This window comes from Accipiter gentilis, chromosome 22 (assembly GCF_929443795.1).
Source record: "Accipiter gentilis chromosome 22, bAccGen1.1, whole genome shotgun sequence".
In the NCBI taxonomy this organism is placed as follows: Eukaryota; Metazoa; Chordata; class Aves; order Accipitriformes; family Accipitridae; genus Astur; species Astur gentilis.
This window is the reverse complement of record NC_064901.1, coordinates 22,575,854-22,602,899: the sequence shown is the minus strand read 5'-3', so window position 1 is coordinate 22,602,899 and position 27,046 is coordinate 22,575,854. Positions and strand designations below refer to the sequence as shown.

The following is a 27,046-nucleotide window of genomic DNA, read 5'->3' as shown; positions in this document are numbered from 1 at the left end:
TTTCTATGTTTTCGATAGATATAAAGATATAATATAGAGATAGACTCAACCACCCTTGTGTAAGGCTGGCCCTGTGTTCTGGCACAAGGCACGTAACACTGAAGACTTTGGACTTTGGGATAGTTTTAGCCATACACTGAGGCCTACATTTACGTGTATAGCACTCTACGGAGAGGGGCTTTGCTGTGGTTAGGGCAAGGGGTTTTTCCTTGCTGGCGTGTTAACCAAGTGCTAAATAAGGTTTGTGGAATAGGGGAATGTCTTGGTGGGGGAAAACGCTCGAGCATCCTTGTCTTCTCCCAAGAAAGCCTCTGGCTGAGGTCCTGTGTGTTCACACTTGGACAGCTACATATCCCGCCCTCGTATGCACTTTTCTCTCTCTGCACGGATGCAGCCGGCAACCGCAGGTACCGGTGCCCCGAAAACGCGGTTTTCCGCCGTTCCGCCCGGCGTTCCTCGGCGGAGACCCCGCGCCGGCAGGCCCTCGCGCAGCGCCCGGCGAAGAGCGTGGGTTCGCTGGTGGGCATCGGTGGCCGTGGCGCTGGGCTAACGGAGAGCAAAGGCGTTTCTGAGCGGAGGGAGGGTTGCCGCCACGCAGTCAGAGGTGGGCAGGGATGGCGTACGGAGCTGGAGCAGCACGAACGGGGAAGGGATGGCGAATTCGGAGCGATAGGGATGGGAGGCACGTGCAGCTCTCTTGGGTCAGGCTGGGAGCCGCTCCGCTCCCTCGGGGTCTCGCAGCCGCTCCTTGGCCAGCGAGCAGCCCGCCTGGCCGGGGACCCCGGGTGGTTTGGGTTTTTTCCGAAGGAAAGGGAAAGTGGAAGATGTGGTCGGTGGCGCGTGGGTGCCTTTGGTCCCCAACACGCTGACCTTGCTGGACTGAAGCACCGAAGGGTGCAGCAACCCTCTTGCCCTGCCCGTGCAAAAAGACGCCTTTTTGTGCATGACGGGCGTTTCCGCGCTGGGATGGGGAGGGTCGGATCCGGGCAACGGATCAGCCTTCCCTGAGCCCCTGCCGATGCCCGCGGGATGGACGGCTTGCCTCATCCCTCCGCGGCCGCACGTAGGACGCCGACCCTGCTGCGGGGCGAAGCCCTCGGCTGGCACCCGGACCCAAGGGGCGCCTCCGGCCGGGCGGGCGGCCCATCACGGCGCCGCTTCCCCACCAGGGTCCAAGGGGGAGGCGTGGAGGTTCGGCGACCACCGCGCTCCTCGCCGTCCGTTCGAATCGTCGGCTTGGGTCGCGGGAGGAGGAGGAGGAGGAGGGCGAATTGTAATTCCGACGGCCGAATGACTCGTTACACTGGTAATCGCATGAGCAGACCGCTGCGCAAGCTCCCCCACCTCCTCCCCGAGCCCTGTCGCACACCTCGGTGCCCTCTCCCAGGCCTCTCTCCTCCACACAACTGGTAATCCACCTCAGCCGAAACCCACCCGCCGGCAGCTCCCCCCCAGCTCCGCCGCCGCAGCCCCGCGACGGTGGGGAGCTCCCCGGCACCTCGTTCCTCACGAACCTCAAGAGACGGTTCCCTCGGTCCCGGCCCCCCTCCCCTCCTTCGGATGCCACTGACGCTCGCGTAGGCTCGGCCCGGTGGGCTCGCCGCCCGTGACGGCGGTGCTGCCGCCCGGCGAGGGGCTCCCATGCACTGCACCTCACGTCGAATAAGCTCGCTGGGTAACGTGGGGGAACCGTGTCTCATATGCTGTAATGTCCCGAATGCTATAGGAGGGGCTACGGAGTTTTCTGCCAGTCATGGCGTCCTCATAGACTCAACCCAACTGTTGGCAAAAATGCGTTTCTACTTCCAGAAAAACGAGGTTTTTTTTGTCTCAAACCTCTCCATATCCGCATTCAAGCACAGCCCTGCTGAACTGTTTCGAGCAATTTCTCACCCACCCACCCGTCACACACACACACACACACACACACGCGCAAAATGAGAGAAAAATATCTAGACGTCTATTACTACATATGTATTAATATGTTAATATCACTCTTTTGGAGAACATTAAAATGTTATTACTTTACAGACTATGCTTTATAGTACCTGTGTGAAAGGACCTAGGACACTGGATACGAATAGAGCTATGTTGATATATCATAGTATGTACACGAGAACCTTCCTTTTGTCATATTATCCTTGTAATGTAAAATGATTGTTAATAAAAAAACATTTAAATTTATCAAGTATGGTTGCTTATTCTTTACATCGTTCTTGGAGGTTAATGTCATTTTCCCGGGGCGATGTCATTTTCCATCTAAGCCGATGGACTCTCTCTTCCCCAGCCCAGGACCGTAAGGACCAGGTCCAGCGCTAATTTATCCAGACGGGACAACTGCAGCCCCCCGAGGTGCTGGTAGCTCTCCCTCCCGGCTGACTCGCTCCCTCGCACGCTGGGCATAACTGCAGACCCTCGACGTCCTCACCTTGGTGAGCAAGGTCCGGCGTGTCCTGCGATGGATCTGCATCGTTTCACCGCCGGCTGGGTTTTACCGGTGCTGGACCGAGGCTGGGTCGGCACCGGCACGGGTATATCGGCACGTGCTACGGTCCGGTAGGGATGCGGAGTGGGTGCCCTTGCAGCCTCCGCGTTCTCTTTCTGTTGGGTAGGGTGACAGCATCGCTGGCTTTGCTGCGGTGGGCTGTGCTTGTAGCGCACATTGACAAAACCTTGCGTGCCTGCCCGGTTTAGTTTGAAGGATGGAGAGTCTTTTCCTGAGCTCTCCGTGCTCCAAAGCCAAGGGGAAGCTCGGCTTTTTCTACCCTTAAAAGAAAAAGCTGGTTTAACTTTAGATTCTTCTTCTTCGACATGAAAGTTTTGGCTAAGGCTGGGTCCAATGTGGTGCGACTTTTAAAACAGTTCAATGAAATAAGAGTAATTTTGTATGTGGAGGTTCTTAACATCTGCTAAATCAGCGTGGGCGAGAGAGCCAGCCTCTGAAACGAGTACAAGTGTCCGTGGATTAGCGCTGGGCTGTGAGTTGTGTTTTCTGACCAAACAGCTGTCAAAATTGCTTTTTGGGGCTCAGCCTGGCTGCTGCTGGAGACAGATAGACCCCACAGCGAAGCTGCAGCAGGGACCGTGGGCTGTCCTTCCTTCCCTGCAGTTCGGGTTTGCACAGGAGTACAAGCAGGGAGGACGCTGCAAAGGTTGAAGCCAACCCTGCTACAGGGTGCCAGCCGCAGCTAGAGAGAAATACAGGCAGGAAAAAAAACCCTTCCAGCTCCAACAGTTGCTTGCTCAGCTGCGAGCGGGTCTGTGTGTCGGTGGGGGGAACCAGAAAACACAGGAGGAAGCTGTGCGGCCGACTGTATGGATCCTGTATGTGGCACTGCGTACTGCCAGTGTTGATACCGATAGCTTCCGTACGTAGAGGTGAAAGCTCTCATAAACAGGACTGGCTCTTTATTTTAACCGGGCCTGGAGGGTTTTCCACCTGATCCTGGGTATGGATCCCTGGGAATGGATGCCAGCAGGTAAGCCAGTGTTAGATGAAGTGTACGAGCAGTTTAGCCCTCTAGTAAATATTTAATGCAAAGGATGCATATGGTATCAACAGTTTTTTGCTCCTTCTTTGAAGCTCCACTGTCACATGGATGCTAGTTATAGTCTAGGACTTCAACCTGATGCCCAGCTGTGGCTGCTCTGGTTGCAAGGTGCCAGTGCTACACAGCTTGCTGGCCCTCCCGAAGGAAAGGAAATTTGGGTGGAAATTCTGGCCTCGAGGCAGGTTTGGGCTTAGAGGGCTCTTGGGCCCGGGGAAAGCATGTGTGCAGACGCCTCAGTCCCCATGGGTGATGGGCTGTGCAGAAATTTTGGGTTCAGAATTAATGCCCCACAATCTTAACCAGGGACAGTAGTCACAGGGGCTGGAAGCGAGAGGCAAATTCTAGACTCGGAAGTGAGAATAGCCCCGAGTAGTGATCCAATAGAAAAGGTTGCTGTTAGTGACTTCCTCGAAGTCATCAAGCAGTCCAAGTATTACAAACAAGTTGCCATTTTCTGGCAGCATTCACTGTAGTGATTTAAAATCGCTTATTTTTGAGCAGTAAGCAAGCCCGGCAAAATCCTAGTGGTTGTCAGGGCTTGGCTCCAACTTCACGAGCTCTGGGTTTGCTGGGCACCCGGCAGCCAGTGGTGGAAACCTCATCTCCGGGGTTTTTGCCTTTGCTAGTCAATTAGCAGCGCACAAAGCAGGGCAATGCTTCGCTTTCAGCACCTCAACCGCGTGCAAAGAGTAAGAGCAGCGTGTGAAATGCATTGCTGATTTGCAATTAATTTCCTAGAAGTGGTTTTGTGCTGTGGACACTTGACTGCCGCCGTCGGCAGTGATCAGCCTCCTTGCTGATAACTTCAAACTGCAGACTTAAAAGCAAGATCCCTTCAAGCAAAGTGCACGGTCTGAGTCGGTGTCAGGAAGGGAAGCTTGCACAAATTTATCTGATCAAGGGCTAGAGGTGTCCGTCATTTTTAGGACCGCTGATCCTTATGTCAATATGAGTGAAAAGGAAATTGAAAAATTCCTCCGTGTTGGTTGTCATAGCATTAAAGCCTGGCACGCTCTTCCCCAGCTCTGCTGGTGTCCTGGACGTGCTCCACGGAGACGGCTGCTGTTAGCAGCTGGCACTTAAAACCTGATTTAGCAAAAAAACCCAACGCCTTGTTTCTTCCTGGAACCAGGAGGGCTGCGGTGCCTGCGATGCCGAGGACTTGCAGGCATAACCAGAGGGGGTTTGCGGTGCTTGCTGGGGGCTGTCTTCCCTATCTGCTTCTCCTGAGACGGGAGGGAAAACGTGGGCAGCCGAAGCACATCGGTGGTTTTAAGCGGGTGCCCCCCCCCCCCCCCCCCAGGGGTTGTTTAAATCAGAGGGCTGGAACAGGCGTCGGGACGGTGCCAGGTTGGGCTCCGCGGTGGCACAGAGCAGCGGGCGCAGGGGACCAGAGGCTGCTTCTCACGGAGCTGTTGCCACACGAGTGGAGCCACAGCTCGTTTATAGGGGCTCTAAAAATATCTGAAGGATAATCAAAGGCTCCCGCAGAACAGCATATGCGCTAACCAGACTTTTCGGCTCTCTGAAGTCCCCCGTTTGAAGTCGTTTTGATCCAAGGGGGAAAAACAAGTGCGCTGTCTGCGATGCCGTCAGCCGCCTCGTTTCTGGGGAGGCTGGTGGTCCCTCTGGGGGTGGGAGAGCAGTTCGGAGGGGCCGGAGCCGGGACAGGGATGGAGTTCGCGGAGCCACGTTCCGGGCTGCCATCCCACCTCGTGATGCTCGGGAGAGCTGTCCTGGAAAACCGGATAGTTTCAGGTCTGAGCTGTCTTCTCAGGGGCGTTTTGGAGCCCGTTCCTCGCCGGGTTTATCCCACGTTCAGCGGTCACTAAGAGTTCAGGGAAGCGGAGGAACCGGCTGGAAGCCTCCAGGGCTAGCGCTGGTAATGGCTGCGACACAGCTGCTGGATTAGGTGCCGCTCTCTCGTGGCAGACAGAGGATTACGGGCCAGTCCCGTTTTAATTTTTAAATACCGTGGGGGAAAAAAAGCTTCTAATAAATCTGAAGTGACAATGAACAGCAGGGTTAAGAGAAGAATGGCTCTGTGGCGGCTATTGCTGCTTTTGGATACACTGGGCTGGGAATTAAGGAGTAACCCCCCACTAATCCGTTTGTCCCTGGCAAACGTACCACCCGTGTTCAACTCCCTCTGCGGCAAAAATACAGCTTCTTTCCCTCCACCTCCACAGCTGACAGGCTGGTGGCAGCCCTCTTTGCAAAGCCAGGAGCAACCTGCGGCCCCGGCAGATTCGCTTTGTTGTTTCTCCTTGTGCTTTACCGCTGACTGTGACGGGTGCGAGAGTGCCCCCAAACTGTCAATGAGGCAAACGCTTCTCATTCCTGCCCCCAAAATCTTGTTTTCTCTTACTTTCATGTGCAGTTTTTGATCTCTATATCTTGTTAGGAACCAGCTAATTCCAGTGATAGTATTAGGTCAGCTAAGTAGGTATTCCTCCTTACAGATGCGCGGTTTACAGGGTATCATCAGCACTACCTTGAAAGTACTGAGATCAGCAAAAAGACCGACTCCGAATTCACTTCTTAGTTTTGTTTCGGAGATGGAGCCAGGATCTGGGCGGTATCTGATTCCCAGATCCTATCCCCTAACCTCCTCGCAGCTGCGGGAAAGCCTTTACAGCTTTGTTTAGCTGCCGCCTTGCTGAAAAAGCCAAAAGATTTCCTATGCTTGGCCAGAATAGGACTCCATTGCTGACTGCTCCCCTTCTGATCGTACACCCAACCCTTGATGACACCCCTCAGAGGACCTTCTCTTGACTCACCCCAGTATTTCGTACCCCTGACATGAGCTGCAAGCAGAGGGGACTTACCCTAGAGTAAAGAATGCAGACACACTGTTGATACAGTTTGAAATTATTTACTTGTGGTGATTTACATGTTGTGCTGTTACATTAGACACAATGGCGGAGCCTCATGCTCTGGTTTTGTGCTTTGGACAGTGCGAACAATATAGAGTCTTGACAGCCAATACCTGTCTCTGTACAATAAACACACTGGGACACTAAAGGACCAAGTAAGCAGAAAAACCTTCTCATGCTGGAAGGCCACGAAGCACTATTTCACGATATCCTTGAGCAATTTGATTATTACCAACAGAAGAAACAATATAAAGTGTCAAGTATTAGTATTTACTCATCATGCTTATCTTTCAGCAAATGAACCAAATACATTTTGAGACTTAGTTAAATTCTGAAACGCTTCAAAAATGCTGCCAAAGCTCTGCGCTTCAATTCAGTCGAACTTCAAACTGACCTTCAAAAGAGTGCAAGAGGCATGGTCCAAGCCACCTTAGCTCCCAGCTCTTACTAAACATCATCGTGCTCAACTCATCTTAGACATCAGGAACATCTGGGCAAACCTTGGGCTGTATTTCTAGAGCCCAAATTAAAACCTCCTCCATTTCTGGAAAAAAAAAAAAAAAGGATGTCTTTGGACACTACTGCCAGATAATACTGATGACAGATGCTAGCAAAATGCAAAGTACTTTTTTTGTTTAAGGTGTTGAAAGCACAGTAATGCCTGGGAGAATAGTTGAGCCTGAAAATTTTCCCAGCCCCGTTGAAGGGAATTTTCAATTAATTTCTGATGTATTACCTTGTGCTGGTTTTGGCTAGGGTTAAACCATGACATACCTCTTTGCAAAGCAAACACGGTTCCTCTCACCATGCAAGGGTATTTGGGACAAGAAATGAGGGGAAAACGGCACGAAAAAGTGTTACCCTTACAGAAAACCAGCTGCAGCCCCTGCCCCTTACAACTGGGGAAGGAGGCTGAGGGTAGCAATGAGTCCAAAACATTCCAGAAATGTTTTAGTGACTATGGATGATCTGTGCTTTTTAATCTCTTCTGCTGTAGCACACATTGCCTAAAATCAAACTAGATCATTTCTCTGGGAAGATCTAGCTCTGAGGGGAGGTCAAGGCAAAGCAACATATGGCTACAATCTACGTTTTAACCAAGTAACTCCTTAATATAGTCAGGAGTTATTTCCTCTGGCCTTTCAGTCCCCTCCTCTGAACAGAGGCCACAGCAGGAGACCACCTCTCGCAGGCGATGCTGGATGCAATATGGGAGCTGCATTTCTCATTCTCTTATACAGCAGTCACGTTGTTTGGTTTCTGTCACTGGACAAGGGACTGTGAATGCCTGTTCTTAAACTCGCAGCTCTCTGGCCCTTTGTGAAAAGGATTGTTCATTCTGACCAGGTAGACACCCCCCCCACACACATGGTTTTTTTCCTTCCTCCCTACAGTCTCTTTGCTTCCAGCTTCTTCATGTTAATGGGTTATAGTAGGAAAAATAATCAGTGCAACCACTGAATAGCCATTGGGGAATCTAAAGGCTATTTTTGATCACGCGTGTAGCTTAAGAACATTAATTGCTATAATTTTTTTTTCCTTCTTTTCTTATGATGCAGTTTATAAGCAGCACCCTTTAATTTAAGACCTGTTTGTGGTGCTCGCTGATGCTCCTGTATTTACCGCTCCAGGAGCTGAAAATCTGTCTGGCGCTGTGCTCTGGCCATATCGCACTGAAGTGATACTTCTGCAGCTCACGTTGCCGAAGCCGCTTGGTACGATGGCACCGAGCACTCCCAAGTACTTTGTGCTTATATTCACGACGGTTGTCATCTACCACAACAACTCCCCACGGTTCGTCTGCTTGGGCCAGTTGAGCACCTCCGGCCCTTGGGGTGCTGGGGCTCAGGGGCATAAAAGCATTGCTAAACAGGCAATACAGGAGGTTCAGAGGGATAAGGGCAGGCGTTGGAATGCGATGACAAACAGCTCCGATTAACAAAGTTCAAAAGGGCCCCGGCTGAGCATCCCAGCCCCTCCAGTAGCACACGTACGCAGCATTCCTCTTGGTCAGGACAGCCAGCACCCATAACTGCGCTTGCTTTCAGCCCCAGCGCAGCAAATGGCTGCCTCGTTAAATAAACACCTGGCAGTCTTTGTTCAGGCTAGGCTGAATGCGAGAAACATTCTTTCCAGGCTAAAATGCCAGACAACAAAAATGATCCAGCCGGGAATGATGCATGCATTTTCACTCTTCCTCTCTTCCCCATTTAAATCCCATTGCAGCAAACGAGGGAACAACACCGTTCGTTAACACTGATGGCACCACTTTGCTTGTAAGACAGATTTGTGGTTAAGTAACGTGTATACACGTATTTTTCTGTTGTAAAAGAGGACCTGATTTTGTCGCAGCAAAATCAGATTGTGAGGGGCTATTCATTTAGATGCTGTAGTATTGCTATCTAATTACAGGGTGTGCCAAAACCACCAGGGGCAGAGGCAGATAATGCTGTTTACACTCAGTCACCAAGATGTTAGAAAAAGCTCATCTGCAGGAGGCAGAACTAGAGAAGTCTCTTGGCAGCAAGGCAAATATTTGGCCCTTCAGGCTTTCCGATGCCAGCCAAATAGCATCATACCATGAAGTTATCCTTCTTATCGTTATCCTAAAACGAAGGAAGAATCACAGTGCTGCCAGGAACCTGTATGTAGAGTAGGTCAACATTACAATGAATTTTGAACTTAAACGGAAATAAGGGTTCCAAATCTATAGGTATATCTACAGGCAAATCGCGAACACAGCAACTATTAAGAATTCACTATCAACTAAACCCCTGTGCCTAGTTTATTCACAGTATCCTAAAGCTTTTTGCTAATAAACAACAGCCCATAGAGCAAAACAAGAAGCCAATTTTCTTTTTGTTTAAATCCCCTCTAGCCAGTGGAGCAATATCAGAGATTAAAACATTGGGTATAAGATTCATTGGCATACTTAGCTTTTCTGTTTGTTTGTTTGGTCAAAGCTGTTTTTATCACTTTCTTCAAAATGATCCTGTAACTCCTGGCTACACCACCTATAAAGGGAATAGCAGTGGAAAGGTAACAGAGTCGTCTGTGTGCGTCAGCCTTGTCAGTCTCTTCACAGAATCACAGCATCGCGGGGTAAACTAGAGGAGGTTGTTCAGCGCTGTATTCCATCAGATTTTGAGTGCCTCCAAGGATGGGGATGGGAACTCCCAACAACCTCCCTTGGCAACTTGTTCCAGTGTTTGACCATCCTCACAGTAAAAAAGGGGTTTTTTCTTTGTTTTTTTCCTGTGTTCAAATGGAATTTCCTGTATTGCCATTTGTGCCCCTGCCTCTTGTCCTGTCACTGGACACCACTGAAAAGAGTCTGACTCCATCTTCTTTTCTCCTCTCCCAGATCAGGTATTTATACATATTGATAAGTTTCCCCCCAGCCCTTCTCTTGACCAGACAGAAGAGTCCCAGCTCTCTCAGCCTCTCCTCCTACAGAAGATGCTCCAGTGCCTTAATCATCTTCATGGCCATTTGCTGCACTCTCTCCAGTAAGTCCATATCTTTCTTGTACTGGGGAGCCCAGAACTAGAAGAACACTCCAGATGTGCCCTCACCAGTGCTGAGTAAAGAGGAAGGATCAGCCCCCTTGACCTGCTGGCAATGCTTTTCCTAATGCAGCCCAAGACACTGTTGGCCACCTTTGCTGCAAGAGCACATTGCTGGCTCATGTTCAACTTGGTGTCCACCAGGACACCCAGGTCCTTTTCTGGAAAGCCGCTTCCCAGATGGTCAGTCCCCAGCCCCACGCTGGTGCATGGGGTTGTTCTTCCCCAGGTTCAAGACTTTGCACTTCTCCTTGTTGAACTTCTTCAGGAGGTTCTTGTCAGCCCATTTCTCCGGCTTCTCCGCATCCCTCTGAATGGTAGCACAACGGCCTGGTGTATCAACCACTACTCCCAGCTTTGTATCATCTGCAGACTTGCTGAGGGCATTGTCCAGGTCATTTATGAAGATGTTAAACAGTGTCAGTCCCACCGCCAGCCCCAGTCACCACTAGTGACTGGCTTCCAGCTGAACTTCATTCCCCTGTCCATAACCATCTGTGCCTGGCGCTTCAGCCAGTTTTCAGACACTGGTTCTAGTGGTTTTCCCTTTGCAAACAGGATGGCAGCCTTCACTTGATAATCTACTAGACTTGTTTGACTAAGCCATCAAAATGGGATGTGTACTAGATTAAGCCTAGCTTAATATTTTGAATTAAACAGAAGATCAAGCTGACCCTGCAATATGAAGCGCTCTGAATTTTTCAGTGCTACAAACTATATGGTTCTCTTTTCAGATTTTTGGATGCCTTGTCCCCCTGGAAGTCCCTTAAAGCTGTGTCTACTACTTGAAATAAAGTTGTAGGACAAGCAACGTGCTTATGGGGTCGTAACATCGTCACTGCCAACACCAGACTTTCAGTCCAACTAGACACCAAAAAAAGGACAGTAAACACTAACATTTAAGCCACGTCAAATATTGAAAGTGCACGCAAATAACCAAGCCCTGGAGAGTCTGTCTGGTCAGTGAATTCCTTCTGTCTGGAAGTGATGAAATACATGGCAGTTCTTAAGGGTTGTCTTCGAGTAATGCTGGTATGAGGATTTGAGTGCGATAGTTAACTGTCAAACCAAAACCATCAATCAACTGCTAAGGTATGAGATGATCCCACTTCTTTTGCCTAGTCTTAGATGTTGCCTGGAATATAATTAGAGTATTTGAAACTTTCTAGCTCAGAAATACCCAAACAGAAAAGGTGGCAGTAAGCGGAAAGATTTGGTCCAAGTTTTCGGAGGTAACACCAACAATATGGACCCTATGTCCATGCATAGGGTCTTCCTGGGTGACACTGTAGAAAGATAGAAGATATAGGTATTCTGCCAAAGGATCCTGAAACATTCATATTTTCAGCAGTTGTCATGAATCCTAAATACAAGGTATCAAACACTCCAGGAAACAAAAGTAAAGGAAGGTATTTGACTTCTTGTTTGGCAGTGTTTGCTTCAAAGGCTACACAGGATGGTAGTGTTGACCGTCTCACTCTCTCTTCTTCCTCTGTTCTCTCCCTTAGTCTGTACCTTTTTCTAGGTATCCATCTACTGCACCTTGGCTTCACTTTCTCTTTCATACTGATACTTTGGGGTCTGCTGTGAAAGTTGGTTTTGTGATCTTCATTTTTCACAGCCTTGTAGAGTATTGTGAAGAACAGTGACTGGTAAACCATCTGCCCCGTGTTTGTGATTACGGAGCCAGCACTCATCAAGGGACTTGGGCGACAGTGCCAGAAGCCGAGGAGTGGTTTACATGTCCATGATACCTTTGCTCCCCTCCGCTCCTCTACAGAAACAGGGACCTCACAGAAATGACAGTGGGCAGGGTAATAAAATGAATTCAAATCATCCAGGCAGCCAAACCCCTTGTTTGAGAACAACTTGATTTGGTGAGAGATTGTCCTTTAAATACATTTCCCAGACAGTTTCCTGGGCTAAGATGAGGCAGGAAAATCAGAGGAGGTGGTGTAAGAAATAATGTTGTGCGGAGCAACTTTGTGGAGAGGAAGGTGGAAGGTGAAATGCAGCTTATTCCCCCAGGCTCGGAGGCCTGGTGGAAATCTGGCTGGCAGTGATCATAATGATCCTACATGTGGAGCTGGTGCCACATGGCTATCTGTCTCCTGGGGTTCCTCAGCATTTCTTCCCAGTGGCTCCTCTCTGTGCCTGTGACATGTAAGCCCAGGCTGCACTTGCCCAGCACGTGGCTTTGCCCAGCGCCATCCTGGCTCAGCATTTCCAGCTCCACGCTGGAGGCCCGCAGGAGCTCGTGAGGCACCTCAAACATGATCATCTCATTCCACACGGGGTTGATCTTGTGTTTTGCGCGTTTGGTCTGCTTCTTCTTCAGCTTCAAGGACTGATGCCTCAGTGTCACCTTGACAGAAACATCTGTATAGGAAGTGGAGAGAGACACCATATTGATGAGCATGCAACAAAATGAATGCAAGATAATTTTAACTGGTGACATCAGATTGAGAGAGAGAACATAAGAAACATTGACCTTGGTTTTCACTTTTTAGAATTCTTCAAATCTCCTTGGCTTCCTAAGCCAAACATCTATTTTTTTTCTGCCAAACACCACCCTTCCAGCTTGCTTTCTAGATTAGCTTAATAGCAGAAACAACAGTCTCTGTTTGCTTGCTATTCTACTCACCATTGCCAAGTAGATCTTTCAGCTGCTTGGAATGGAGATTTTTAGCCTTAATAATCACCACCAGCAGGCGGTTAGCTGCTGGCAAATAGCTGATAGAAAGCAGAACTTCCCCATGGCCTGTAGACGGCTCCTGGAAATGGAGACAAAGGAAGGGTTAATTTTTTATACAATCTTGGCCATAACATTAGGAAAACTACATAGTGCAAGTTGATGGGTGGAAGGTCGTGGACTGACCAAGTTGTCTGCCTGTCTTTGTACAGGAGATCTTTCCAGTTATACTGGATGAGAATAAACCTGGCAAAGATGTCCGAGAGTGCTCCTCCACTCATGAGGCCCTGATCGGATGCTTTCTTTTGTTGCTGGAAAGTAACTGCTTCCTAACATCTACTTTTAGGGAAATATTTAGTCAGAAGACAAGGATTTGGGGCTGAACTACATGCAAGCAGCCAGGTACTCCTTTTTTGAGAGATTAACTGGCTGCCCTTTATTTATGTCCCCTACTTCCCTTGCTGCTTTTCATAATTCACTCTCCATTTCAGCCGCTTTTTTTGTCAGGAGGCTCTGCCCAGACGTGGACCCCGGTCCACACTGCCCAGCAGGACTGTAGGGCTCCCTGGGAAAGCGTAGGCGATCCCGGGGTCTGTGCCACACTGCCAGACCCTGGAGCTGGAGTTGGACCTTCTCTGACACCGTTACTTGGTATGGGAAAAAACCCCAGCCAACCTGAAATCCTCCATGAGCTCAGCACCGTACTTTTCCTTCCCGGCCTGTGAGCCTCTCTCCACTTTTTTTTTTTCTTTTTTTTTCCTTTTATTTCTTTCTTCCCATTAGTGATTGGCGTCTTAGCCTCCTGACCTTGCTCCCCCCTGGGAGAGCAGAGCCGTTTCGTCCTGGAAGGAGAGAAAGCCCACGCCGGTGTGCACAGGGCTGCCAGCCTGTGGCGAGGGGCAAAAGGGGAGCAGTTATTCTCTGGGTGAGTAGGAGCCTGTGACAGAAATCTGGTTTAGAGTGAGGTTAATGACCCAGAAGAGTCCCAGAAAGCCAATGTCAACTCAATAGACTCCCTTTGGACTCTTTAGCATGATCTACACGCTTTAGGACAGGCAGCCCTTCTCCAGGCCATTTCTGCGCTCTGCACTCTCGCTTCTAAAAGTGAGCCATAAATATTTCAAATTAAGTTTTCACCCGGTTACTTGCAACAGGCAAGGACAGGCCCCTGTATGCTCCGCGTGAGCTGATTGACTCTCCAGAAAACAAGGCTGTCATCGCTGTCTGGTTTGAATGACTTATTTGTCGTGCACAAATCAGGTGGGAGGCCATTAGCAAGGAAGCCTGAAATTCAATCCCAAATCAGCCCAAGTAAATCTTTTTTTCATGCACTCAGGTAGCAACAAAGGGCTCATATGCATTTCACTTACATAAATCCTGGCCTAAATCTAAGTGGATCTTAAAAAAACCCCCACCTACAAACAAACAGAGGCAGATTCAAATGGGTAGATGTCCACTACAAAAGAACAGGTCTTTGTGCATGGAGGGACAAATAAAAACACCACCTCAAAATACAAAACCACAGTTTAGGCAAGCCATAAGCTGCTTTTGTTTATTTATCCACTCTGCATCTCACCAGGTGCCACTCTATAGCTCTGGGCTAGGATTTGGTTCCTGTAGCTCCGGGCACAGATAGATACAGTGGAGATTGGGGAGGTGAGGGGTGGCAGGGCTCGGTAAACGTGCACGCACGCACGCACACACAAACACACACCTTGTCCGCACGTCACATCTTGTGCTTATGGCTTTCTAGCTCCTAAAATTTTGATCAAGTTTTTGACCAGCCTGTATCTGCATGAAACCAAAACCTACAATGGTTGGTCTCTGCTGAAGTTTTGTGTGAAGAGACCAACCCAGAGGTTCTTTTCCTTCGCCCTCCTTCTGGGTTTTGTTGGGGTTGTTTTGGTTTTTTTTTCCTTTTTCCTATTAAATCCATAACCTGCACATATAGCCTTGCAAATTCACACAACCACCAAAGCTTCAGCTTCCTTTCTGTGCAATAAGGATAAAAAGCATCAGGGGGTCATCAATGAATTACGTGTGCAGGGCAGCGTGAAATCACAAAAGGGAAGGTGCTATGCCAGTAACCACTATCATCACTGTCATTAGCAAAGCACTGGGAGGGAAGGAAGACAAGATAAGGATATCAGTCTGCAGTATCTACACTTTGCATTGCTCACAGCAGTCCCTGAATTCCTGAATACTAATTACATTACCTGGTTCGCTGTAAGCTCCCCTTTGAGCTCCTTCCCTTGTGTGGGGGAGAATTACTGGGAAGGTAGGAATGAAATTTCTGCAGCTCATGGCTTTTCAAGGAAATGTCAGACTTTAAACAAAGCCCAATAACTTTGTTCCTGGATGGATGCTGTCGAAAATAGCTCCTCTTTTTTTGATCAGCTCTTCCTCACTCGGAGGCGCTTTGGTTCTCGATGAATGATTCAGGATCTGTGTATAAGCTATCTGTGCAATGGTTGGCTCTCTCAGGTCCCAGATGACGCAAATTCAGCTTTCACTGCACATCCTCAGCTCAAACTGGGGCACTGTTCAGCAGTACTGTTAGCGTTAACCTTGTGCTGTCAGCCTGGAGAAGAAATGAATGCTGCCCTGTTTCTAGGTATAGTTGTGAAGCTGGACCAAGGCAGAGTCCCCAGTATGTCAGGACTCCATCAGGTGTACTTCAGTGACGACTGACCATTACTGTGAACAGGCTGTGCCTTGGATATTGCTTACAAAGCAGATACTACAGTAGATTAAGGGGGTAGGGGGGCTCCATCTATCTCGGTTTAGGAATTTAAATCATAATATTGGAATAATTTCTTTTGGACATCTCTTTTCACAGCAGCAGACTGCGGAACTCATTTCAATTTACATCTATTAGGCAAATATTTTGCCTTGTGCTTGAAGTTTATTAAACTGATTCAGACCACCCATTTGTTTCTGCTGCCTCTCACTCTGCCAGAGTTTTTCTAGAGTGGCCAGCTCTATTAGCAGTCGAGTGGCAATCGCATAGATTAGCATTATTGGAAATCAGAAATGCTAACTCTGTACGCTGAGTCTGTGGCCAACTCAGTGGAGAGCCCTAACCCCTGATGGTGACAGGCAATAATTTATTTCGGCATGCTCAGAGGCAATGCTGGTGTTGTTTTGCACTGCTAACCCCGTACCGTACCAGAGTACAATAGGTACCTGTTTGTAGCGATGTACTAGTAGCAACAATAACAGCACCCTGCTGCCACGTTGTTAAGTGTATTGCTGCTGCTAGAAGAATTATCAGGTTCATGGTAGTGAAAAGGATCCTGAGAAAATGTGCAAGAAGGTAGAACGCATGAAGCATCCCCTCTACCTACTTCAAGTACTGTAGGAATCCCTCCCTCCATTCCCCCGGTCTGTGCAGCTGGGAAGGTGTGGATAAGGGAGCTTTTGACATGTAAGAAAACCAACACAACGCAATGAGCGATGATGGACAAAGCAGAATGAAGAGCACTGCTGGCCTGATCCCAGTAAGGATAAGTGGCCTTCAGTCAAACTCCAGAGTCCCTCTTGTCCTGCTCTGTATTTCAGCTCTGGAATTTCAGCTCTTGCCACCGTGGTCCTGCATCGCTAATTCACAGAAAGTCATGTCACTTTGTCTAGACATAGGCTTTGAATTACAGATATCAGTGCCAGATTGTCATGTAATTGAGGGAGGAGGAGAGGGAGTTTTGACGCAACTGAGAGGAGCTGTAGGTGGAAGGCCTGGGTTGATGGGCCTTTGATTGCTTTCCAAAATGGTTAGCTACAGGCCAACACAGAGCAGTTCCGAGTGACCTCTGCAGTCACACATCACCCCTCTAAACCTGGCTCCAAACAAATAAAGCCACCCACTGACATGCAGCCGTCTTGGAAGAGGGCATCTTTTGTCCCAGCAATTAATCGTTAGGGTTTCTGGACTACTGACACGGACCGAGTCCATACCTTCTCTGGGGTCTTTAGCCTTTCCCACTGGGCCATCCCAAAGGACTCCTCTGTGTTAGCAAGGCTCAGTTTGAGTTCCCCCACAATGCTGTGTCTGGAGAACTTGTCACAGTTTCTCAGGGTGAGAGTCAGTGTCCCCTCTGGCATCTCCTCCTCTGTTAATGGGAATCGCAGGACCTTCTCCCAGAGGGTGTGAAGCACCTTCTTCTTCAGCTCTGTCTGGGCCTCAGCAACACCGGACTTGCTCACCAGTGTGCCCAGTACGTAGCAATGGCAGCCAGCGTCTTGGTCCCCACTCATTCTGCCATGCATAGCTGGAAAAGAAAGACTGATTGTAAGGACCTCCCGTAAAAGACAGTCCCGAAATATCTGTGGCTAAATTGCTTATTTCTTGAGAGCCATAAAATAAAAGAGCTGCATAGACATTGACCCTTGTTCCTGCTTGCATGGGGCAGACTGAGCTGTGAGCCTGTGCTGCGGTGTTTTCCTCACGCTGCACAACGTCCTTGTCCTTCTGCCACTGCAGAAGGATTCTGTTAGTGTTTGGGAGAGCGACAGCTGAGTTCAAGGAACCGTGCTCTGTTGAAAGATGCAGAGCAGCGATGGGGTGGGACAGAGCATGGCAATGGGATGGGCATCTCTTATTTACTTTTGTTTTGGCACACAAAGACAGCTTCTTACAAAGGGTTTAAAAGCAGAATGGTCAGTCACAGACATCAGAGATGGGAGAGACCTACCTCTTGGCACACATCCACCCTTGCAGGCCAGCGTGGGATACGTCTAAGGGTTATTACATTCTGCTTGTCCAACCTCCGGTAAATGACTCCTTCAGAAGCCATCCCACAACCCAAAAGATCTGTGTCAAGAGACATTCATCCCTAATTTTATATCCTTTTTATGTTAGAAAGCCTAGAGCGAGAATGGCATTTCACACTCCTCTTCAGTTGCACCAACTCAACAGAACTGCGCTGCCCTCTCCGCAGCAAGAGGAGCACACCTTCCTCCGAGGGGCTCGCGAAACAGCACGGCTTTTTGGGCAAAACCAAAGTCATCGCTGCGAGCCAGCTCGAGGACAGCCGCTCCCAAGCTGCCAGGTCCCACGGTTCACGGGGGTCTCCTGGCTTCTCGGGGGAGCAGAGCTGGGGAGCAGAGCCGGGGAGCAGCCAAATCCTGCCTGGCTGGACCCAGGCGTGCAGGAGAGCCGGGGTGAGAGCCAGCAGGGACGGGTGACCTCCCCGGAGGCGAGCTGTGGCAATTCTCTCCTCAGAGGGTGTGATTTGATTAGGTTTCTGTAGAGATCTGCACCGTGCATGAATTATTCAGTCAGCTTATTTTACTTTCCCAGAGGAACAGATGATGCTCCAGCCCTGAGCGGAGAAGCTGTTACAGTTGTCAGTTCCTGCTTCAAAGAGTGATACAGAACCTGGCCAGGCGCAGCCAGAGGGACCTTTCTCAGTGGCCTACGAGATAAGTCTGTTATCTCCAGCTCAGCCTTTGACTTGACTTGAGGAAGACGCAGAAGGGAGTAGGTCAAGTTGAAGAATGAAAGTTTTAGAGAGGAAGGAGATGATAGCAACCCCCTTCCCCCTGCCCCCAAAGGAAAAAAATGAAAAGAAGAGGTTGCTTTGCACCACGTTTGGGACTGGAGGAGCCCATCCTGGTTCCTGACTTGTGCTTTTGAGCCGTGCAAACAATTGTTCCCAAGCCATGCCCTGCACGCTCACTTCAAGCAGTGACATTGCCAGGTATTTCTATTCTGCAAGCCCAGAACGAGTGAAACGTCCCGTGGTCCTGGGGACACGTGTTGATTTTAAGGTAGGAGGGGAACCCTCTATAAAATCAACAGGTGTCTTGTACCCTCCAGATGGAGAATGACCGGTGGAAAATCTCTGCCCCTTACCTTCCAGAAGGGCCACACGCAGCTCAGCTTTTTCTTGGTCATACACAAGGGAGTAGCGCAGCTCAGGGGCCTGGTTGCAGCTGGCTGCCCTCTCGGGGTTCAAGTGCTCCGTGACACACACGTCCTTTACTACACCTGCAACTGAAATAAGCCCTTTAGCAAGCAGGTCTTCACCTTCCAAGAAGAACAAAGCCACCCTGCCGTGACTCAACTTTTCTAAAGGTCTTACTATTCCTGCACCTTCTGTGCAGGAATATAATTTATGTTTCTTCTTCCTCCACCATCGTATCTCCTTTTTGCTCTGTTTTCCCACACTTTCAGCTCTTCCTACAGCACTTGGACAAGCCTTCTGCTCCCCACCACCTTGTGCTCTAAGATGGCTCACACACTTGCTCTTTTACCTTGTGCCTAGGCCAAGGTGTCTAAACTACACTCACGACTTGTTATATTGTTTTATATTGTTTTTAACCCACATTGGTGAATTAAATCTGGCATTCTTTGGAATAAGAACATGAGTCTGCTTTTCAGCTGCCGTGCAACTCTGCATTAGTTCAGACCTCTCTAAATGGTTTTTTAATTTTAACAGTACGGTCTTTGCCATGCAGAAGACATGTATGTCCATAGTGCTTGACCAGGTTGAAGATTATGAGCTTGGGAAGCTGTGAGGCAGTATCTCCACGTGTGATTTGGAAGTTGAATACATATTTCCTACTGAAATAAAGCAAGTTGCAAGACTAAAAGGGAAGCCACAGCTTTTTGTCATCAGAAGGTCAGGTTTTTTGTCAACTTTTGACAACTGCAAGGTCAGTTCTGATTCACACAGAAAACAGTAGTGGGACCAGTCCTCCTAAAAATCTTAGCCGCGGTCCAGACCAGTTCAACATGGCACTGAAAGGAGAACGCAACGATTCTTGCTTTATTTCAGCAGCACTTGAGCTATGAAATCAGGCACAGCAGGAAGCAAACTTGCTTGTGCCATTAGCAGTGCAGAGAGGCTCTTACATCAACACACTTATATAAAGCTTTAGCCTACATGCAGCCATCATCCTTCAGCCTCTCCACCCTATAATCTTCTCCCTGACACCTAAGGATGTGGCTCAGACAGTCTCGTCCTCCAATGCAGCTGCTTCCCATGGTACTTTCTTTTCCATACTCACAAGTCTCAGGGTGGAGGGGTGAATGTAGCAATTGTCCTCCCAGAAGGACAAAAAAGTAATCTCAAGTGATTTTAAAAAACTAAAAAGAGTTTTCTTTTAAAAAAATCATGACAGATAGCATTGTGTCCCTGGCAAATCTTCAGGAAGGTTTTATTAATGTGGTAACCGTAAGAGTCAATTTTCCTGTTAAAAGACAGCTAGGAAGGTAAAAATCAGTATGGAAGCAACCCAGACATGCTGCCAGATGTACATAATTAACATTGCATTTTCTCTTCGGCTCCAGGAATCTTATGTTCCAGGCTTTGGCATGTTACCCTTTGGGCTGGCTGGAAAACAAGAATTCTGTTTGGCAAAAATGTCTGAGGTGTCAGCCTTTGGTTTCACTGCACATTACAGCAAACCAGGACCATCTCACCAAACTGGTGGAAAAAGCAGCAGCAGAGAAAATAAAGGAGAAGCTTGAACCCCTGCTGCTGATGTCCCCGACAAGGACAGTGGCTGGACAGCTAGCACTTTTCCTGGAAGAGATACTCTGCCTGGTTTTGGCCAAATATTTCATCCATACTCTGGCAACTGCTCGCAGTAAAACTACACTAAATACATGCTTTTCTACAAAATGTCTGCTTCCAATGAGCCACATTCTTCAACACAAAAGTTGTTTAGATAAAAAAAAATTTACAACCAGACACAACTACAACTTTGTTATCTGAATGTCCCGATGAGCTCCATAACTACTTTCTATTAAACACATTCATTGAAGACAGAACTCACAGTGCTCATGATAAGGGAGTGAAAAGCACCCCATGTCTTCATTTTCACATTTATTTAACTACAACCACATTATGCTCAGAGGTATTACAGACCTACACCTAGAAAAGCAATCGTTAGTCGGAAGACCAAATTCTCCTACCGTTTTGAGGGAGAACAAACAGCTCTTCGTTGACTTGTATCTTCATCCTGTTCTCATCCAAACCAGTATGTTTTCCAGTAGCCGGTTCTTCGGTTGTCTTCAGGGAGTACTGTGTGTAGTTAACAATTTCAGGTGAAGTTACGACTGGTTTGGGGCCATAAATGTTGGGAAACTTCAGGAGTGCTCGAGGCTGTACTGGCTCTGCAGTTTTCTTAACGTTGAACTGAAAATTAAAACCTTGTTGATTACTTTGCACTAGTTAGACTAATTCTTATGATTCTCTCAATGTTAAATAAGCTGAGACAAGGGGAGAAAAGATGGTGCCTCTGGTCATTCTTACTGTCATTGGTTTTTGGGTTGTAGAAACCACTGCCTGTATGTCCAGAGATTTTCTTGCCAAAAGATACCCTTCTACTTGGTGTATGTCTTTTCAGATTTACTCCTCTACAGATGTTTGTTTGCAACGAGAAAAAGATATATTCTTATTGTTTGATTATTCCTCTGTTCCTGTACCACTTAATCCTTCTTTCATAAATCTGTATTTTCTCTTAGCACAGAAATCAACCATGAAGTTCATTTTGCTATGATTGAGGTATGACAGTTTTTACCCTGATCTTTGAAGCCAAATCCCAGGTTAAGAGGCTATAGCCACCCACAGATTTCAGTACATTTCGTGTGGGTGTGTAGTAAGCATTAGAAAGGCAAAGGCATGGATCATACCGTCACTTGGAGCAAGTACGACCATGCTGTAAGAAGGCAAAGGAGAACTGGTTCAACAAAGGATCCTTGCAATGGCATACCAAGAGTAGTTGATCCAGCGGTCACCTCAGCCTCTTGGACTATCTCTTGACTCTGTGGACCAGAGCTCCACCTGACCCTCAGACACACATTTCCCCTTTATTATACTGGGATTGAAATCTGGATTTATGTCTGTTCTTAACATTTCAATTCCCTGCTGAATCATGAACATGCAATTGAGCAGAAGAACCTGAAAGATGGTGTAATGCTCAGGCAGCCCAAGCAAAGGTTGTCACAAAGGCATTACTGTTCTCCCAAAACACTGAAAAATATTTTAGTGGAATATAACGGTCCTCTTTTCCTTACGTGCCCCCAAAAATCCTGTCTGCTCACAACTGAAATCATTCCTGATTCATTTATATTTGGATTCATCAATGGGAAAGAACAAAAGCTGACTAGCAAATGACCCTGACCCTTGCAACAGACTTTATTAATGTTTGCAAAACAGGAAAGACAAAAAGCAGAAGTAGAACTGCCATTTTGGTTGATTATTGTGCAGTGGGATTCTCTCCAACCCCGCTGCCTGCCAACCTATTCTGTGTCAAGTTTAGATCGAGGGTGAGCCAGAAAATGTTCGTAATTGTAATTAAAGTTTTTCATTAGTCTCATTGTTTCCTATTAATAATGAATGTGGATGATGCCCTGAAGCACTTGTCTGTGTTGGGACTTTGTGGGCCCAGTTCGCACGTCCTGAGGGAGCATACCTATTCCTCAAGAAACAGAGCCGAAGAAAGAGAGCAGTCTTGGACTTTAGCTCTTTAGTCATACTCTGCATATGGAGATCACAGCACTATAGTTACATGCACTTGGCAGTGGTAAAGAACTAATTAGGTCAGCGACTGTGTCTTCTCAAGGCAGCCAGTGCATCAGTGTTTAGGAAGTCCACTATGGAAAACAGCATTTTGTCTGGTCTAATTTTAGGGGCTCTGAAAGAGAAGTGGGTTGAGAACGAAAGACGTCACTGTGTGCAGTCCCCACCTAGCATCCAGCTGAGTTTGGATATTATGTAAGTCATTCGGTGCGGGTCTGTAGGTGAGATCCCTCTTTTAGAGACGTGAGCCTCATCAGTCCTAAAATAGATAGGAAATTCAAAGCTACTCATCCAAACCTTAAATGCCGTTGTCCGTTCTTCTAAAATTAAAGCAGACCAACCGAGCAAAATATGTTAAGAATCACTAGACAACAGCTTAAAAAAAAAAAACCAACAAAACAGGTCGCTTTTGTTCTGCAAAGGCATTGCTTCTAACAGGCATACAGTGGTGGGTCTCTGCCGTTCTTTCTCTCCTGAAGCCGCTGTACAAGGCTGCTGTCCTACCAGTCACTGACCATCACACCGGAGCAATATGCCTGCGTTGCTGTGTGCTGCTGGCACATGAAGCGCTTTGGGATCCTTCGGGACGAAAAACACCGTACAAACGTGAGGTATTGTTAGTACAATCTTTTCTTCCACTTGCTAAAAGCCAGACATTTAGTCAGGAAATCCATCAGCACGCAGCACCTAAGAGCTCCACTGGGTCTAAATATTCTCTTGTCTGTCTGCTCCGCAGAATTTGAGATGAGAGACATATGCAAGCACAGTGGGACTAGCCCACCCCCTCTTCCAACTGCATCTGCCTCTGTTTATTATTTTTGCTGCCAGCTCTGTTCCCAAGCGCTGTCTGCTAATCTAGGGACGGAGCAGTGCCCTATGGAAGTTCCCTTTGGAAATCAGCAGCAGTATCTTAAATAAAGAGATGAGCAAAAGAGTTCAGCTAGTTCTGCGTTAAAACGTGTGAAAGCAAAGGAACCAAAAGTAGCAAGGAGGCTGCAGCTGACCCTTCTGGGTCCCTGCCCGGAGCCTCTCAAACAGTGCACCAGATTGTTGCCATTGCTGGATGTGTTCAGGAGTCTTCGTTCTGCACGCTTTGATGAGGCTTTGCAAATTTTAATTGTTCCGTAGATGTATCTTTGTGTTTGAACTCTTCCTCCTCATGTATGCAGGGCATGTCCAAGGGGAGCCTCTGTCTATAGTAAATACAAGCATCACTGTCATGGGAGACACGCCAAGCGAATAAAATGCAGTCTTGCTTCATCTTTCTTTTGTCATCTCTGTTTATCAGAATCAGTGGCCCTGACAGGCTTCAATAATTAAGTATGTCAAGCACTGACTAGGACATACAATGTACTAATGTAGTCAGAAAAAAGTCCCGACAGGACAATTTATAAACATAGACACAGATGATAAAAGCTCAGAACTCAATTTGAGATACATTCCTTCAAGGTATGTAGACTGATTCTGAATCAGTGACAGAATAGGGGAATGCATGTTCCTGGCAAGAAAACTATTTTAATTGGAAAGAATTGTTAAACATACGGAATATGCAAACTAAGAACATTTTGCACTTTCTGTGACAGAATGTTCATTCGGCTGCTATAATTTGACCAGATTTCTTTAAAAAAAACCCACAACCCAGTAACATTAGAAATAATACTTCTAATTAGAAAGTCTACAATGCTAAAAGAATACAATCACTCAGGTGATAGTGATACACTGAGTGCAGGTTGAATAATTTGATCCTCTGTTGGGCAAATGCTGGATTAAGCTATAGCAAAACTTGATGAATGTAGAAATATTGTGAGGACCATAACCTAATAACTCCTGGGTACTGGAGGCTTAACTGGACTTTACGGTGACTTGGTGCTTATTTCAGTCCTGCGAGCAGGATGACACCCTGGAGGATAAGCTCCAGGACGGATTAACGCTTTCCCAAGATGTTTCCCAAAGGGCTGTATAAAAGAAAAATGTCCAGTCCAAGGATGGAGTTAAAGTAAAGATTTGAGAGGTTTCTGAGCTAGAAGATTACAACAATAAAAAGTCTCTTGTAGAAAGAGACTGATGGTAAAGTTATCTGTGGGTAGTGTTGTTCCAGACAACAGCTAGAAAAAATGCTATGCAAAGTGATGTGACTGTCAAAGTTACACATTTCTCATTCATTTTAACAGTAAACTTGCAAAATCTCAGCATTGTTGTACATCCTTATACACAGGAGTTCGCAAATACCTTGTATGGGCTAGAAAAGACAAGAAAGGAGCCTGGAAAGGACATGACAAAACTATCAAACAGAATAGCAGGTGAAATTCATCCTAGAAAAATGCAAACAGCTCATGCTCATGGATGAATTCTTAGAACTAGCAACAATCTCTTGAGAAGTCCAAAGCTTAGTGCAGATGTTCATCTGCGGTCAGTGGAGCCATCCTCCCACCCCTCAGCTACGAGAAGCTCTGGTAATGTGATTCTGTGTATCTGCACCGGATCTTACAATACAATTAGTAGATTTGGTCATCTTTCCTCAGAACAAACTGCAACAGGAGCATGAGGGTGCCAGGGCTCTTTTCTACTAAGAGCTGAAGAGTGGTAGCCAGAAAGAGACTGAATATGTAATTACAAACATTAGAGAGAAGTTTAATTAGGACTCCTGCTACACTCTTTAAAAATACAAAAATAATAGGCAGCTCAGATAATTAAAAGGCAAAGAAAGACTGTTACACAATGGATCACTGGCCTTTGGAATTGGCTGCTATGGCACAGCGTTTGGTTGAATGGCTAGAGGAAAGTGAAAAGAACGTAGGCACACACAAACATCAAGAGCAACAGCCAACAGGTAATACTTTCAGAGACTGACCAGTGCCATAGCTCATGCTAAAGACCATAGTCAACCAAGGAAATCAGTCAAACATTTCTCTTTGAAGGAGACCTTCCCGTTAATAGGTATATTAGAAGGGTCCTATAGTAGCCCTTGCTTTCTCTCGCACTGAGCTCAGGAGTAAATCAGGGGTTTCGGATTCTAACGAGGAAGAAAGACCACACAGGGATGCCTGACATTATCCATAGTCCACATTGCTCTTATAGGAAGTGTAAAAAGCAATTCACAGTGTGATGAGATTGTCCAGTCATCACACTCCAGATTCTCACTTGCATTTTATTATCAGTTCAATGCCTTCTTTTAACTTCACCCATAATTAATACCCTCAGTTGGAGGGGCAGAGGGAGGAGGAGGGATGGTTTTCACAAGAAACCAGCTGTTGACCGGGAACTATCCCGCAGGAACCGTAAGATATTGTGGATAGAGTTAGAGAAATAGCTGCTGTAGGAGATCCCAGCAGGAGTCATCTCCTCTCTACAGTGCTGCATGCCACCTGGCAAAGTCCAGTCTTCTCTCCTCAGGAAATGATTTCCCTCGTGATCTAGCTTGACAGCTAAGCAGCATTTCCAGTCCTCGTCCCCTATTTTTGCCATTAGCAGCTTTCTCTTTGGCAATGTGGCAGCTGTCTCCTGCTCCCGTAATTCTGTGGGTCACCCAGCCCATCTCTCTTTTTCCCTCACTCCTCCTCCCACTAACATGTTGTTACATCCTGAACACAGTAAGCAGATAAATAGACAGCATAAATCACATGCTGAGTAGCCTAACAGAGAAGTTGCATTCCCACCCTCTGCCTTTAAAGAAAAAATCACAGGGTAAATTAGAGACTGTGTCTTACTTGCTGGGCTGGTTGAAGCACACTGGGCTTAGCATTTTCCGTGTCCTCCTCTTGGTCCTTTTCCGAGAGTCCTTTCCCAGGTTGCTTGCATTTGCAGAAGCAGGTGAGACCGCAGAGGGCAAGGATGCTAGTTGCAGTCCCCAAGGTAGCCCCCAGGGCTATAATTGGGGCAGATAAAACCATCGTCCTGCGCTGTACAGGCACAAAAAGCACAGAAAGCCTGTGACTCCTTCTCCTCCCTGGGAGAGCAGCTCTCGCACATCCACTCCGATTTCTAGCCTGGCTTCATTCTCCTTGGAAGTCTGAAAACAATTCTCTTGTGCAGCAAAGAAAAGGGACCAATCTAGAGACAGAGATAAATCATCCCACCTTTGCTAGGCAACAAGGCTACCTTTCTATCCTGATGATGGAGTTGCTGCTCCAGGTCAGGTAGAGGAAATAGTGACTGTGGTGCCTGCGATCCCCATATAGCTGCAAACAGGCAGTTTTCATTGAAGCCTGTTCTCCAGCTCCACTGGGAAAAGTCTGATGTGTGATAGAGAGGAAAGACGTCAGCAGAAGGGGCTGGGCCTTGCTAGCTAACTCACAGAAAGTGCATCCAAATGTTTGATCAGCTCTCTAGCAATATTTCTGAGGGCTAGCTTGCTCATGTGCTCAAGAGGTTGAATTTTTCTGTCTTAAGGCAAACGTAGTGATTGCCAAAAGGTGCTGGCCTGAGAAGCCCTGTTATGATAGCATTGCACGATAGCACGAGAAAAAAAGTAAAGCCTGCTTGTCAGCCAGGCAAAACTTTCTCATTCTTCAGAGGCTGGCGAGCAAACACGTGCAAGAATTAAACGCCGTCCCACACCTCGCCCCGCTTCCCCTCAAAGCACAGGGGCTGAGCCTTTTGCAGCGGCTTTCTGTAGAATCAATGCAGAGCAGCACCTCTATTTAAAAAGGCAGCGGAAAATCCTATCAAACAAACCACGCTGGTGCATATGTTGCTTCCGCTGGAGGGGATGAGAGAGCAAACAACATATGCTAGGTATTAGTCATAGTGCTTACTACACCGGCGTCAGGTGCTGGGCTGGGGAGCACAGGAGAAGAACCTACACGAATAAACCTGAAAGGGCTACATGTCC

At 47.4% G+C, this 27,046-nt stretch overlaps 1 protein-coding gene across 2 annotated transcripts; it reads right to left on the bottom strand.

The window, feature by feature from the left end:
• Positions 1-9,948: 9,948 nt before the first annotated feature.
• SYT13 (synaptotagmin 13) lies at positions 9,949-26,425 on the bottom strand. 2 transcript variants are annotated; one of them, XM_049825170.1, is made up of 6 exons: positions 25,923-26,425; positions 20,607-20,829; positions 18,540-18,680; positions 16,640-16,953; positions 12,638-12,767; positions 9,949-12,372 (listed from the first exon to the last, which is right to left on the bottom strand). In XM_049825170.1, the coding sequence occupies exons 1-6, from the start codon at positions 26,103-26,105 to the stop codon at positions 12,068-12,070; spliced, it is 1,296 nt and encodes a 431-aa protein (XP_049681127.1). In that variant the 5' UTR covers positions 26,106-26,425; the 3' UTR covers positions 9,949-12,067. The 2 variants fall into 2 exon arrangements, with proteins under 2 accessions (XP_049681127.1, XP_049681128.1); XM_049825171.1 differs by having other exon boundaries at positions 18,540-18,674.
• Positions 26,426-27,046: the final 621 nt, after the last annotated feature.